The sequence below is a fragment of the Lipotes vexillifer genome, unplaced genomic scaffold (genome assembly GCF_000442215.2).
Source record: "Lipotes vexillifer unplaced genomic scaffold, Lipotes_vexillifer_v1.1 scaffold591, whole genome shotgun sequence".
NCBI lineage: Eukaryota > Metazoa > Chordata > Mammalia > Artiodactyla > Lipotidae > Lipotes > Lipotes vexillifer.
Window position 1 is genome coordinate 899,737 of NW_006791954.1, and position 15,346 is coordinate 915,082.

Consider the following 15,346-nt stretch of genomic DNA (forward strand, 5'->3'; position numbering starts at 1 on the left):
CTCCCCGCCCCCGCACCGCCCCTGCCACGTGCACGCAGTCGCCCCCGCCTCGCCAGCCAGCCGGGTTTGGCAGGCTGAGCCAAGCCCTGTCACCCAGCCCCCTTCCCAGAAGTTACCACCCTAGGGGGGGCGTGGGGGACTTCCAGCTGTTTGTCAGAGGGGGAAGATTTTTAGGCCTGAGCCGGGGTGGCCTGCTCTGACCTGCCCTTCGGGTTCCTGTGCCCGCTGCCCCGCCCAGCCCTGGGGCTCACCTGCCCTGCCCTGCGTGCGTCCTGGGACACCTGCTTTCCCTTCCTTTCCCAGACCTTCGTCCTCCAGAGGCTGCCAGAGGCGTGGGCTTGGGTGGTGGGAAGGTGTGTCTGTGTATGTGTGTGTGCGTGTGTGTATCTGTGTCCTCAGGAGAGCCTCCCCACTTTGGTCCTTACTCCACTCTGGGCTGGAGGGGCCTGGGGAGCTTAGAAACACCCCTGCTTTCCCCCTGCACCAGAGCTGCATAGGGGGATGGAGGAGCAGGAACGTGCAGTGGCCTGCAGCCCTTTCTCCAAAATGTCTGTAGCCCTCACCCCAACTTTACAGAACTGAAAGAGGGAAGCAGGTCTGTGAGGTTGAGCTGAGCTGGGGCCATGTGACTCGGGCCCTGTTCCCTGGGGTCTGCGCTGGGCCAGCTCCCGAGGTGGGGGTGCAGGGTTCCACAGGGAGCAGGCACTTTCTGTGCTGTTTGAGGATGCTAGGCCTTCTGAAGGGTATGGAGAAGAAGGGAGGGGGCGAGGCTGGGAGACCCCCAGGTGCCTGGCAGCAGCCTCCTGCTTTTGCTCTTGGCCTTGGCAGGACCCAAGCGCCGCTCTTGCCTCATTCTCTGGGTGCCCTGAACACACACACACACACACACACACACACACACACACACACACACACACTCTCACTCCCTCTCTACTCTCTCTCTCTCTCTCTCTCTCTCTCTCTCTCTCTCTCTTTCTGTATTGCTGATTGGTTTGTGGGTTGTGCCAGTACCCTGAGATCCTCAGGAGAATGTTGATGGTGAGATCCCTGGGAGAATTAAGAACCACAGCCCTCCCTACTACCCTCCATTCTCGGCTGGCACATTCAGCCTAAAGGGTCTTTCTCACCATGCCAGGCTCAGCTGTGCCCAACTCCAAGTCTGCTTCATGGGGGTGTCCAGGCCAAGGAAAGTCCAGCCTTTACCCCTCACCAGTCAAACTCTCATCTCTTTGACTGAAGTTTCCATAACTACTCCTGCACACTGAAGCTGCCCAAGTTTCCTCTCACCTGCCCCAGCATCTTAACCTCTGTTCCTCTCCCACCTCCACCCCAGGGGGCCTGAAAAATGCTACTCCCCACCTGAGCCAGCCCCTTCCCCCAGCTGTGACCTCACAAGCCCTTTCCCCTCCCCTCTCCTATTCTGAAGGTGCTGGCATCCTGGAGGGAGAGAATTGAAGATTATGGGTGTTTCTTGGGACACTGAGGACAGAGGTGGGGACCACTGAGGCGGTTAGGACCTCCCCCCCCACCACCACCAGCAGTTCTCTGAGCTGTCTGATCCCCTCAGTTGGAGTTTGGTCTTTCAGCCCTGGGCCTCTGACTGTCTATATTTGACACCTTACCCTGATTTTTGGGTAGAAAATAGCACATGATTTGGAACAGTGCTCTCTGACTCCCTGGTGACTGTTGCTCGCCTGTGTGTGGGAGCCTGTGGTGTGTGGTGCCGCCTGTGCGTGTCTGACGTTTGACCTTACTGGGAATTTCCTCCCCCCGCCACCCAGTTTTTCCCTCTCTTTGCTGCGCCCCCTGCATTGATACTAAGTCCAGGTCTTGTGCCCCTTGGATGACCCAATTGTTGCCTTTATGGAGGCTTCTGCTGAGGACAGAGAACTCAATTCCAGATTGTCACCTGGAGAGGGGGGACTGGGTCCAGGACCCTGAGATAGGCTGGGCACGTGGTGGTGGGCAGTGGTGAGTGGTAGTCTGGGACCTCTGAGCCTGAGGCCTGGGTTTCCTGCAGGGGGCAGGATTTGATAGGCTGAGAAAAGAGGGGAGGGCAAAGCCGAGGACAGGCTGTGAGGGTGTTATGGAGGTCACTCTGTGTGTGTGTGTGTGTGTGTGTGTGTGTGTGTGTGTGTGTGTGTGTGTGTGTGTGTGTGTGTGTGTGTGTGTGTGTGTGTGTGTGTGTGTGAGAGAGAGAGATTGCGTGTGCTTACTCAATGGTGGGGGCGGGTTTTGTTGACCCAGGCCACCACATAGACAGGGATGAAGGGACCATCTCTGCTGGAGTAGAGGGTGAGGGTCAAAGGGACTCAGATACAAAAGGGGGCCAAAGCCAGTTTGCCGGGTCTAGGCACACACCAGCCCCTGTCCCAGGGCCTGGGGCATATGTGCAAAGGGGACAAAGTCTCAGTGACCCACCCGCTAGTCTCATCCCGCCCTGTCACAGGCTAACCCCCATGACCTTGGGCAGCGGACCTGGCATCTTGCACTGTGTGTGGATGAGGTAGCCTGTCCCTTCCAGGAGCTTGGGGCTGCTGGCCAGATGTCGGGGGGGGCAGTCCGACTACTGCACAATCGACAAGGAGCTTTTAAGGGTTTGTGCTCAACTTTCTCTGATGCTGTGAAGTTGAGGGCAGTGAGTCAAGTGACCACATGGACTCCTCCAGCTAGGAGCCCCCTTGTGGGAGTGGTGGGGCTTCGTGGGGGTGACACCAAACCAAGGCTGGGACACAAGAGTGCCGCTGCCGGCCTGGGTGCCCGTGGAGCCTGCTCCTGGAGGAGTGGGGCCCTGGCAGGGGCCTTGGGGGAGACGGTGCCCCACTTCAGCTGCTCAGGCCTCAGGCCCAGCCATCTGATAGAGCTGCTGCCACCCTTCGTCGCCCCCGCTTGGCTCCAAGTGGTGCCAGCCTGTCGCTGCAGGCAGTGAAGCAGGAACACGTCATGGTACCCCAAATGGTGCTCATTAACCTCCCACCAGGGGCACCCTGCCTGGGCCCAGAATTAGGTACTCCTGCAGAGCCCTTGTCCTAACTTCTCTGTTCTTTGGAGGAGGGTCAGGCTGGGGAATTTCCCTTTCTGCTCAGAGACAGCAGAGGGGTACAGGGGACAGTAAGGCCGGGTTCGCTGTGGACAGTGTCAGAGGCTGGCACCTTCCTGCTCTCCTTGCTTTCTACAGGGCACTGGGCCCAGGACCTCTGCCTAGGCCTCCTAGTGCCCTGGGGATAAGGGACGTACCTCAGAGAGCTGAGGTTCTAGAGGGAGACTGAGGCCTGGCTGTGCAGGCAAGGCCATAGGGGCTCCTCTGGCCTGCCCTTTCTCCATGGGGGTAGAGGTGGTCCTTTCTGCCTCCCTCCTCCACCCTGGCCTCCACTTCAGGTCAGCTGGGCCCTGGGTGCCCCTCTGCCTCTTTCTACCGCTCTGTCTCCTCCCTTCCCGCTCCCTGCGTCTCCACTCCCGCCCGCCACCCCCCAAATCTGGCATCCTGCAGCATCTCCTTCACTCTTTCTCCTCTTCCCCTCTTCCACTCAACCTGTTCCTTCGTCTCTCCTGCCGTCTGTGTCCGTGCCCACCCTCGCCTCTGTCTGGGACAGGGGCTGTCTGTCCATCTCTCTCTGACCTGGGGACCTGGGTTCCTGAGTATGACAGTTTCTCTGGCATTGACCTTCCTTTCCTACTCCAGTTGGCCACGCTCATGTGGTTGGAGCTGCAGGGGAGTAATGGTGTGGATGCGGCAAGGATGGGTCCCTTTCTCTCTCGCCCCACAGTTCCGGAACTAGAAGGGCCCCCACTCTGAGCTGGGGTCATTGCGGGCTGGGGGAGGCCTGTGGCAGGAGGGGAGCACGGTGGGTGGCGCAGCCTGCCCGTTGGGCCCCCTCTCAGTGGTTTAGCGCTCGCCCTCCTGCGGGCTCCTCTGACAGGCGGCCTCCTCCCCAGGTGTTTAGCACCTACTCCAACGAGGACTATGATCGCCGCAACGAGGACGTGGATCCCATGGCAGCCTCTGCTGAGTACGAGCTGGAGAAGCGGGTGGAGAGGTTGGAGCTGTTCCCTGTGGAGCTGGAGAAGGGTGAGCCGGGCCTCCTGCGCCTCCTCCCCCGTGCCAGCTTCCGCCCTGGACCCTCAGGCGCTTCCACAGAGACGTTACCTCTAACTGGGCCTCTGTCAGCGCCCCACAGCCCCACAGACTCAGCCCAGCCCAGGCTCCTACCGCCACCACCCCTGTCATGCTGCACTGTGTGCTCCTGAAGTCATCAGGCCCCCCGGGAGCACTGGGGGCTGGGTCCTGGGCTGTGTGGGCCAAGCCTTGATGGGAGAGCGACGGTGGAGGTGGGGGGCAGGCCTGGGTGGAATGGTCACATCTGACTACGTCCTTGTGTACAGTGAGGGGGCCGGGAAAAGAAAGGAGGGGCCGCTATAACAGCATTTAACAGGAAACCTGACCAGACTCGGGGGGATCCCCAAGGAAGTGATGCTTGAGTTGAGCCCTGAAGAGGAGATCAGGGGAGCGTGTGGGAGAGAGGAGAGACCTGGTGGATTCAGAGGGTGTTGAAGATGGGTGTGCAAACAAGGCCTTGTAGACCACTTTTTTCTAAGATGGACCGGAAGTCTTGCAAGACCTGGGAAAGGTATTCTAGAGAGACCACACCAGGCCATGCTGTGGGGTGAAGGGTTATAAGTGGATGGAGAGGGGCCACTGCGGTGTGGACAAGATGATGGCCATGCAGGAAGTGGATGAACAACTCGAGAGCTTCTTGGAAGGTGGGATTGGCAAGGTTCGGTGGTTACTTGGCTTCCACAGAGGCTATGAGGGGGTGGGAGGAATCCAGGTGGCTCCCAGGCCCCACGAAGGAGTGGCAGACAGGAAAAGCCTGTTTGTGGGGGAAGATCATGAGTTTGGATGTCAGAAGCCCGTTAGACAGGCGGGTGCGGCAGCTGTGGAGAGAGGAGTGGGTCTAGGGGGAGACAAAAGCGGGAGGTCTTGAATTATAAGGGCTGTGAGCAGGGATGAGACTGCTTAGGGAGGGGGAAGATCATCCCCGTCGTGGCTCCCTCAGTGGTCCTGTGGCCACCACACACCTGCGTCTGCATACAGATAGTACCCCTCAGCACGCCCTGCTGCCCATCTGTTCTTTGGATGGGGCAGAGGGCAGGCAGTGACCCAAGAGCATCCTAGTTGGCTTGGCAGAGAAGAGGTGGACAGAACCATGTCCCTTCCCCAGGTGTGGGACATCCCCACGTGGAGACTGCTTCTTGAGGTGAGGCCATACCTCAGCGTGAGGGTAGGGGATGGGGAGTCTCTCACTCTGTCCCCTGCAAGCCCCAGGCTGGAGCTCCTCACCCCACCCCCCTACCTGCTTCTCATCACCCTCTGCTTCACAGATTCCGAGGGCCTGGGCATCAGCATCATTGGCATGGGGGCCGGGGCAGACATGGGCCTGGAGAAGCTGGGCATCTTTGTTAAGACTGTGACTGAAGGCGGTGCAGCCCATCGGGACGGCAGGTACGGCCTCCCCTTCCCTGATCAGCCATCATCTGTGGGGTGGGCCACTGGGCGAGGGGGGGCAGGCCACTACCTGTGTGGGGCTCAGATGTTCGTGGAGCACTACTGTGCCAGGTGCTGGTCCCGGACCTGGGGGTACAGTGAACAGAACAGACGGAGCGCTCGCCCTCATGGCACTTGCATGCTAGGAGGCTATGTGTAGGTGTTGCGTGTCCTGGTTTTGAGTGTGTGTTGGGCCATGGTGAGGAGAGTACGGGTTTGGAGGCTCTGTCCTAGCAGGGTACCTGTGAGCTTTTTTTTCGTTTAGCAAACACTGAGCCTCTGACGCTGTTGTAGGGCTGGTGCCAGGCGCTGGGGAGTCAGTGTTGAGGCCTTGCCCTCAGGAAGCATGTAGTGTAGTGAGGCAGATGGATGAATAGTGGATACACAGAAAATGGTGAAACAGAGAAAAATACAGGGTGCCACAAAACCCTAAAACAGGAGGGCTTGACCTCTCTGGGTATCAGGGAAGTCTTCCTGGAGGAAGTGATGTTGGAGTTGAGACCCGAAGCATGAGCAAGAGTTAGCTAGGCTGAGGGAGTAGGGCGTGCAAGGCATTGCAGGCAGGGCACCGAAAGCAGGCAGGTATGGCTGGAGCTAGAGACCACAAAGGATCAGGTGTGTGGTGAGGCTGGAAGAGCCAGTGGGGGCATGCCAGGGAGGAGGCTGCTTCTTGCCTGTGTGCCTGTGTTTGGCCTCTGAGGCTGGAGGGTGTGAGTTCTGTGGGTCAGAGGGCTCAGGAAGACCCCCTGGAGTTATGGGCAGCCCAGTGACCCCTCTGGAGCCTCCCTACTGTGTGTGGATTGCAGAGGGGGAGTGGGAACAGCTGTAGGGCGCCCCTGGGTCATTGTAAATTAAAGGCTGATATCAGGGGTACCTTGTGGTACCTCTAAGCACAGACCCCTCCACATGACAGAGGTGAGTGGGTGTCCTTGTGAGGACCGGGGTCATGATGCTGGAGGTGGGGTTGCCTCATTCAGGGAGCTTCTGTCTGCTGCAGCCCAGGTGGCATGGCGGGCTGGGGTTGGGGGGTCAGAGAAAAGGAAGGAAGGCCATCCCTGCTCTTTCACTTACCCCCTCATTTGAACTTTCCAGAGCCTTTCCCATGGTCTCTTATTGGCCGGGTGGGGAGTGTGTGTGTTTGTGAGAGTGTCCCCACACGGGGCGTGTTGGTGTGAGCTGTTTACAGTAGGCTGTCTCCTCCATTTCTGTGTGGGAGCCCTGCGAGGAGGCCTGGCACTCGGGGGGGGAGGTGGGAGTGGAGGAAGGAGGTGGCCGAGGGTCCCTCCCACGCTTTCATCCCCCTCGGCGGCCAGTCTGGACCACCCCCATCTCTCTCCTTGTGTGGAGAACAAGGGCTTCCAGCACCACAGCTGGAGCGTGTTGGGGGCTGTGCACCCGTATGGGGGCAGGGGGTGACCCTGTGGGACTGTGTGTGAACACAGGTCTCAGGCATTTGGAGGAAATCTGCGGACTCAGGTCTGCACGGAGATGGCTGTATAAGAGGGCTGTGTGTTACATGTGTGCGTGGCAGGCCCTTGCTGGTGTGCATGGCTGTGATGAGCTCTGTGGATGTCACACTGGTCTGCCGAGTGTGGTGGAGGAGGGGAAATAGCTTGTGATTGTCATGGCAAGTGTGCTTGCCACAATTCCTGGTCCTGGATGCCTGTGTCTGGTGTGCTGGCCTGGGTCTCACTGCCCGTGGGCCTGGCTGATACCTGGTCCTCCGGCCTCATGCATCTTATGCAGGTAGACAAAGTACCCGGTCCCTGTGGGGACTGAGCCTTGAGTTACTGATGGGAGGGGGGCCATGTCTACCCCAGCTCCACAGTTTGCCTCGTGACCCCCCCTAACCAGTGTCACCTCCCTTAGGATCCAGGTGAATGATCTCCTGGTGGAAGTGGATGGCACAAGTCTGGTGGGAGTGACCCAGAGCTTTGCAGCCTCCGTGCTCCGGAACACCAAGGGCCGTGTGCGGTGAGGCCCGGGAGGATGGGGGCGGTGGGCAGCGGGAGCAGACAGGAGGCTCAGCCCTCATCTGGCCACTTTGCCCAGCTGCCCACGCCTAGTTAAGACTCTGGGTGGCCCAACTTACAGAGAAGCTTTCACCACCTCCCTGCCAGAAGGAACTGCTGTGTGCACATCCCCTGCCCTGTCTGCCTTCACATCTCTAGCCCCTGACTGCTGCTAGCCACCAGCACTCAGGCTTCAAGGCCCGTTGTCCACCATGCCTCCAAACTGGCCTCTTGGGCTTATTCTCCTTTCTCCCTGCCTGTCCTGACTCATTCATTGAAGATCCAAGACATGCTGGGAGAGTGCCGTCCAAACTGCAGTGTATCCCTCCCTCCCCTCTAGCCGGGTGATTCCTGTGAAGACTCTTCTCCCTGGGTCTGTCAATTAAAGGGGTTGGGTTAGAAGCTCTCTACGTTCCTCTCTGGCATAACATTCAAGGACCACTCCCTGCCCCCTCCAAGAGGGGCACTGCCCCCAGAAAAGGGTGGTAGAGAAACAGGATGTGGGTGGCCACGGCGAGGAGGGGCTGGTGCCTGGAAGTTCCACTGTTTCCTCTCCATCCTAATCTCTAGTTGCCATCATCCCGCCCCTTCCTGAAGCTCAGGGCCTTGGAGTGCACACAAGACACCCGTCTACAGCCCCAGGGTCAGCTTCGCCAATCCCCTGCCTCTTTTTCCCCCACGTGGTGGGGGAAGAGCTCCTACGCTGGCACCTCCCCGAACTCCTGTCCCCTGCGGCCTAGCCTGAAGTTTGGCTGACATCTCGCCTCCCCACAGACTGGCCAGAAGGGCTAGTGGGCCTCTGCTTCTCCTGGGAAGGAAACCCAATAAGGGCCCCCTGCTCCCCCATACATTATTAACACTCTGCAGTCTCTGGACTCAGTTCTTTCATTTCACCTCCCTGGGAGGACCTGGATGTGGAGAGGGGAATACCAGCGGGGAGGATGGTGGCATTTTCCAGCCAAGGACAGAGACAAAGGGAACGATGCTGGTGCCTCTGCAGATTTATGATTGGCCGGGAGCGGCCGGGTGAGCAGAGTGAGGTGGCCCAGCTAATTCAGCAGACCCTGGAACAGGAGCGATGGCAGCGGGAGATGATGGAGCAGAGATACGCCCAGTACGGGGAGGATGACGAGGAGGTAGGGACTCCGCCTGGCTGGCAGCGTCATCGCCCCCTGGTGGCTTGATGGAGTATTATAGCCGTCCTCTGCCTCTGCCACTTTCCAGGCCTTGTGAAGAACCCCAGAGCAACGCTCCTATCCTGGGGGAGCCCCCAATCTGAGGGAGGCGATGCAGACCTTTCCCTTAAAGAACCTCTAGTCTGATGGAAGAGTCACACCCTCTGTCTTCAGAAAGCCTTCCTGGTCCTACAAGAAAAACGTAGTTCCCTCTAAGAGCCTCCACTCTGAGGGGACCTAGTCTGAGGAAGGAGACAGTTCCAGACCTCAGGGGACCTGCTGTGTGAGGGGGAAAGCAGAGGCTGTTTCTTCAGGGCCCTCAGTCTTACAGGGGAATTACTCCTGTCTTCTGGGGACTCTCCAGGCTGTTGGGGGTAGACACAAACCATGCCCCTGGGTGGCCCCCAGTCTGATGAGGGCGGCGTGAACCACACCCCTGGGTGGCCCCCAGTCTGACATGGGAAGACTGCTGCTGGCCTAGGCCCCAGTCCTCAGGGCTGAGGGAGGTTGTGGTGGGCAGGGTGCACAGCCGCCTGTCTCCCTTCGCAGACAGGAGAATACGCCACTGACGAGGATGAGGAGCTGAGCCCCACGTTTCCAGGTGGCGAGATGGCCATCGAGGTGTTCGAGCTAGCAGAGAACGAGGATGCCTTGTCCCCTGTGGACATGGAGCCTGAGAAGCTGGTGCACAAGTTCAAGGAGGTGGGCAGAGGGGTCCCTGGGCTGGTGGAAGGCAAGGGCGGGCTGGTGTCCAGCCCTGCAGTACTGCCTACCCCAGCCCGAGCTGAGTGTCTTCGCCCCTGCCCCCACAGCTCCAGATCAAGCATGCCGTGACCGAGGCGGAGATCCAGCAGCTGAAAAGAAAGGTAAGAGCGGCGGGGAGTGGGGGCGGGGCGACCCCTCCACCCTCACACTGCACACGCCGGCCCTTGCCCCCCACCCACAGGTGTGTGCAGAACCAGCCGCTCTGAGGTGAGGGAGGGTAGTGTTAAGAGCGCAAGCTCTGGACCCATCTCTCCACCACTCACTTGCTGCTCTGGGTCTCATTCTCCTCACCTGTAAAATGGGTTGATAACAGTGCCAACACCATAGGATCACTGTGAGGATAAAATAGAATACTACGCGTAAAGTCCTTAGTACAGTGTCTGACACATAATAGGTGCTCAGTAAAAAGTTGTGCTGTTAGCCGTCAGCATTCTAACAGCTGAACGTGGATGTCTTCACGTTCACACAGTCTCACACGTGTCCTCTACATACAAGCCCAGCGGTAAACGTAAACCATCCAGGGGTCCGTGCACCAGCCCCGAACCCAGGCGCATGGTACCCACAGACTCACTCACCCAGACACCTAGAGACACCCACTCTGCTCAGATATAACACGGGGACAACGGACCCATGCTTCACATGGCAATACCTCTGTGTCCGTCTGCTGTGTCCGTCCGCTGTGAGACGCGAGAAGAGTGTCACAGGACGTGCGCATCCTCACAGAGGTGCTGATGCTACCAGATGGCGCGCACACGTGACATCTACAAACACACATATGTGCTATGTACAGACACCCACACAAGCACACCGGGTGCCAACACCCTCACAGGCATAGATACACAGACTTCTGATACACAGTCTGTACTGGGTCCCTGCTGGGCCTGGACATTAGGAGTCCCAGTTCCCTTGGGGCTTCCAGTGTGGCAGGGAGAGGCAGGGGCACATAGGGACTGTGCAGACATGGTGCACCCAGGTACGCACATGTGCACTCCCATATGTGGGCTTAGACCAGCACACCTGGAGAGAGGAGAGTGTGAAACAGCCCCAGGGGGAGGGCAGGGTTTAGATGGCTGAGGCAGGGGTCTCCTAGCAGGGAGACCAGCGTGAGCTTGGAGGCTGGCTTTGGAAGGAGGCCCACAGGCTGTGTGGCAGCTGTTCCTGTGGGGGAGAAGTGGGAGACAGCTGGACTGCCAGGGTGGGCTATGCTTGCAGTGTCCTGACACCCTGCTAAGGGCTCCAGCCTTGATTCTTTGGCCATATGGGGCCATGAGGGGGGAAGGTCACTGCCGACAAAGTGGGAGGCATGAGGGTGAGCAGGACTTGGAGGCCGGCGAACCAGTTAGAAACCCGGGTGATGTCCTGGCAGGGATGGGCAGGGCTGCCCAGGGCACAGGCAGAGGGAATGGATAGGAAGGGCGGATTTGAGTTGCATTTTCTAGGGTGAGGTGACAGGCCATGTTCCTGGGTAGATGCAGAGCATGAAGGGGAGGAACTGCTGGGCGCCTTCTAAGTGCTCAGCACCATCTAGTACCTGTGATGGGCAAAAGCAGATTTGATCCTTGCCCTTGTGCGGCTTAGAGTCTGCGCACCGACACTGGTATCGTAGAAGCTGACACGGACTCTAGAGGAGAGGACAGGGCCGCTGAGCTCCTAGAGCCGGCAGAGCCTGATGCAGCCGGGCTGTGTGTGGGCCGTGCTGTCAGAGGGGAATCACGGGAGACTTCTTGGGAAGTGATGCACTAAGCAGAGGGCCTAAGGGTGAGCTAGTGGGAAATGACGAGGCAGTGGGAGGGTAGGTGTGGGCATTCCGGGCACAGGGAACGGGGAGGCAAAGGCCCTGCAGCGAGAGGGAATGTGGCAGGTCTGAGGATGTGCGGGAAGGCCCGTGTGGCTGGGACACAGAGGGCAAGGGGTGTTTGCAGCCAACGAGGTTTGAGGGGCAGGCAGTGAGTGGGGCTTGAAGCTGAGCGCTGGGGTGGCAGTGAGATGATGGCACCTTTGGGATGGAGGTGGGCTAGTCCGAAAAGGAGGACTAGGTTTGTGTGGGTGGGGGCAGGGTGCCTCTGAGGAGCTGGGAGGTGCGGGGCTAAGTACACAGAGGTGGTGAAGGAGGTGAGTGGAGAGAGAACAGAGTCCCCAGGACTGGGCTGTGGGTGCCGGGAGGTCTGCACTGGGGTGGCCAGGGAGCTGGGAGAGGAGCCAGGACTGTTTAGGAAGCCACAGAAGCCAGGGCTGCAGAGAGGGGATAGAGGGCAATGGTGACCCTCACCTGCCCTGTTCCTTTACCTCCACCATCTCACTGCAGCCTCTGTGAGCTTGGCAAGGAAGGAATCACTCCTGCTTTACGGATGGGAGGACTAAAGCTTAAGACAGAAGTGGCCTTACCCCAAGTCCCTGAGCTAATCAGTGACGATCCTGGGCCTCCGGCCTTCTAGGAGTGTGGCAACGTGTCAGGGCCCCTGGCCGGGAAGGCTGAGGTTGTGGTCCCGCCTCCCCCCTCTCCAGCTTTCGGTTCTCAGGCTCAGCCAAGGAGAGTCAGTAGTTGGGGGGCAGTGGGCTCCATATCTGCAGGAATCATCCAACGACTCGGGCCCCCGCCAACCCAGGGGTGTTTGTCCCTCTCAGCTGCAGAGCCTGGAGCAGGAGAAGGGGAGGTGGCGGCTGGAGAAGGCCCAGCTGGAGCAGAGCGTGGAGGAGAACAAGGAGCGCATGGAGAAACTGGAGGGCTACTGGGGCGAGGCCCAGAGCTTGTGCCAGGCTGTGGACGAGCACCTGCGGGAGACCCAGGCCCAGTACCAGGCGCTGGAGCGCAAGTACAGCAAGGCCAAGCGCCTCATCAAGGACTACCAGCAGAAGTACGTGGCTGGGGGCTGGGGCTCCTGGGCCTGGGGAGGACTGAGAGGCCTGTGGTGGCATTCCCTCCCCACCCCAGCCAGGTAGGGAGGCAAGGAGCACAGACGTTGGAGGGCCCTGTGGTGGGGATGCCTGGGTTTGTATATGCCTGGGCGCCAGAGGCTTTGGGAAGAGCTGGGACCTCCCGACCTGAGAACGAGGAGCCGGCAAAAGCTGCCCAGGTGGAGCCGAGGACGGGGCTGAGGACCCTGAGACTCTCTGGATGGAAGCTAGACCAGACACCCTCACCCACTGTCTTGTCTCCCACTGGTACCCAGGGAGATTGAGTTCCTGAAAAAGGAGACGGCACAGCGCCGGGTTCTAGAGGAGTCAGAGCTGGCGAGGAAGGAAGAGATGGACAAGCTCCTGGACAAGGTAGGCCCAGGGGCGCCCTAGGGGCAGGCAGGAGCGGCAGGTCAGCCCCCCTGTGGCACCCACCCTGTGGATCCTGCAGGGAGAGAGAGGAGTCATGCTGCTGGCTGGCAGCTCAGGGTCATGTCTCCTTCAGGGGGGCCCGAAGGGCAGGGACCATGCCCAGCGCCCAGGCCTGACTCCCTCTCCCCTTTGTTTTTCAGATCTCGGAACTGGAAGGAAACCTGCAAACACTGAGGAATTCCAATTCTACTTAACAGGAATCATTCCTTGACCGGACAATGACGAATCCCCTCCCATCGTCCTCCCCCCTCCCCTGTCCTCAATACTTTGCCCCGCCCCCTACCAGCCTGGGGACAGGTGCCCCGACTCCCCCACCCCTCCACCCCACCTCCCCCAGCTTCAGGGACCAGAGGGCCCATATTACAGGCCCCCTTAAGGTGGCCCCGGGCAGACAGGTGGCTGGAAGGATGGCCTCCTTCTAGCCTTTGGGGCTGAGGCACAGAGGCCATGGGATGCCAAGGGCTGGCCTGGGTGGTGGATGGACACGAGGACCTGCAGACCAAACTGCCAGACTTTACAACCTCCAGCCTTTGTCTCTGGACTGGAAAGGGGCTGGGGGCTCTCCCAGCATCTCACCACCTGGAGGCTGCTCCCTGCTCACGGGGCCCCGAGGTGGCCCCTGGGCCTCTTGACTTGAGAGTCTACCTTCTTCAGCCTTCCCCGCTCCCCGTCTTTGTGCTGTTCTGTTGCATTCTGACCCTCCTGCTGGGAGGGGGTTGCCGCTACACCTCTCCTCCCATCCCTGTCTGCCCTCGCAGGATGGGTAGAGTCTACCCAGAGCCTGGAGGCTGGGCCTGGCCCTGCACTGATTTCTCATGTATCCTTCGTGAAAAGGGAGAGTCCAGGACACCTGATGTCCAGCTCCCCCTTGGGGCAGCAGCCCTCGATTTCTCCTTGTGCCTCCCCTCCCCCAGGTGCCAAATAGCCATAACCTCTCCCTGGAACTGTTCTGCGGCCTCTTTGGGGACCAGGATTCCTGGCTGACCCTGGGAGTGAGCGGGAGGAGAGGAGGTCAGCTTAGGGGGCCTGGTTTTAGGCAAGGGGAACATTTGTCACTGGAGAGCCAGGCCCTGTCCTGCCCTACGCAGGGCCACACCTGGAAGCCTTGTACTAACATTGCAGAGATTCAGCCTCACCCCACCCACACCCACAGTTTTCCAATGTTTTGACTGGAGGGCAAAATTTTACTACTTTTCATCTTTTTGGAGACCAGGGCTGCCCTGCTGGCAGCCTGCTTTCTAAGTGAAATCGACTCCGTTTCCCCACTTTAACCCCAAATTGGGGCTTGGACCAAGGGAGGTGAGACCCCCACCCCAGGTCCCCTCCCCTTTCGGATTACATCTCTCATTTTGCCTCTTCCTCATGCCCCTGCCTCTGCCTGGGTTTTTGTTCTTTTTTTAAAAGACAACAACACTTGTTCCATCAATTTTGGCTTTTCCTCGTCCCCTGTAAATAGACCGTGCCATCGATCAGTATTTCTCAGCACCCACTTCCTGCCCCCAGATGTGCGCCTACCCCCGAAGGAGCTGGCTGTGTCAGTGCCTGGGCCCATGCACTTCACCTCCTCGGCCTCAGCAGATGGAGGGGGCGGGGCTGGCTGGGCGGGGCCGTGGGGGGGTGCTTCTGGTTTCTCCGGCCAGGCCACCTCTGTCCCGCCTTCCACAGGACTGCGTCTCTGTATATAATATATATATGTATGTATTGTTCCCGGTTTTGTACGGACCATGCCCTCTGTCAGGTCGTCCCCATAAAAGCAGCCCCCAGAGCCTTGCTGCCTGGTTTCTTGATTTGCAGGAGGGGGTGGGGGGGCAGAGATGCCAGCCTGAGCCCAGTGGTCTCCCGCTAGTGCTACCTCTGACCCTGAGGATCTTTATACTGAGAACCCTTGTTCCCGCAAACTCCGTCTGCCACCACCCCCCCACCGCCCCCCATCCCTTCCGGGGCGGGGCTGGGGTTTCTAGAGCTTTCCTTATGCTCATCGCTTTCCTCTTTTTCAAGGTCTCTGATGGAATTCAAAGGGTGGGTTAGATATAGTAAGGTGAACCCTGAGTCCCTCCCCTGAGAAGTCTAACCTGTTGGGGATACCCAGCCCCTAGTTTTCTGGAGGTGCAGCTGGGGGTGGGAGATGATATGTCAGAGCAGTTTTGTCCCCTGGGTTCTAGAGAATCTCTCTGGCGGTAGCCAGAGAGGCCTTAAGTAGTCCGAGACCTCTGCTCTGTGCCAGCAGGTTTGGTTGCTAACTCACCAGTTCTAATACCAATGGGTCTGGGAGTCCAGATGCCAGGGTTCCAGGGACAAACTTTAGTGAAATGCCAGACAGATGAGAGCAGGGGGCAGTGGGGCCTCTCCTTGCTCTGGGAGCTGTGTGCTGTGTGTGAGAAAAACGTACAAGACACTTGTGTTCAGTGGCCCGGCCACCAAGAGGATTCTCACAGTCCCCTTTGCCCTAAAGAATGAAGTCCCGACATTAGGGCCCCTTCAAAGTCACCTTGGTGGGTCCCTGACAAACCCGAGATGAGTGG

The 15,346-nt window shown here is 59.1% G+C and overlaps 1 protein-coding gene across 1 annotated transcript in view; it reads left to right on the top strand.

Moving 5' to 3' along the window:
* PPP1R9B (protein phosphatase 1 regulatory subunit 9B) overlaps window positions 1-14,591 on the top strand; it is a 16,039-nt gene extending 1,448 nt beyond the window's left edge. Inside the window, exons 3-11 of the mRNA XM_007465226.1 lie at window positions 3,937-4,069; window positions 5,383-5,503; window positions 7,415-7,519; window positions 8,558-8,693; window positions 9,282-9,434; window positions 9,545-9,598; window positions 12,123-12,352; window positions 12,668-12,764; window positions 12,965-14,591. Coding sequence (XP_007465288.1) covers window positions 3,937-4,069; window positions 5,383-5,503; window positions 7,415-7,519; window positions 8,558-8,693; window positions 9,282-9,434; window positions 9,545-9,598; window positions 12,123-12,352; window positions 12,668-12,764; window positions 12,965-13,018 — 1,083 coding nt within the window. The 3' untranslated portion in view covers window positions 13,019-14,591. The remainder of the gene's footprint in view (window positions 1-3,936; window positions 4,070-5,382; window positions 5,504-7,414; window positions 7,520-8,557; window positions 8,694-9,281; window positions 9,435-9,544; window positions 9,599-12,122; window positions 12,353-12,667; window positions 12,765-12,964) is intronic.
* The last annotated feature ends 755 nt before the right edge of the window (window positions 14,592-15,346 follow it).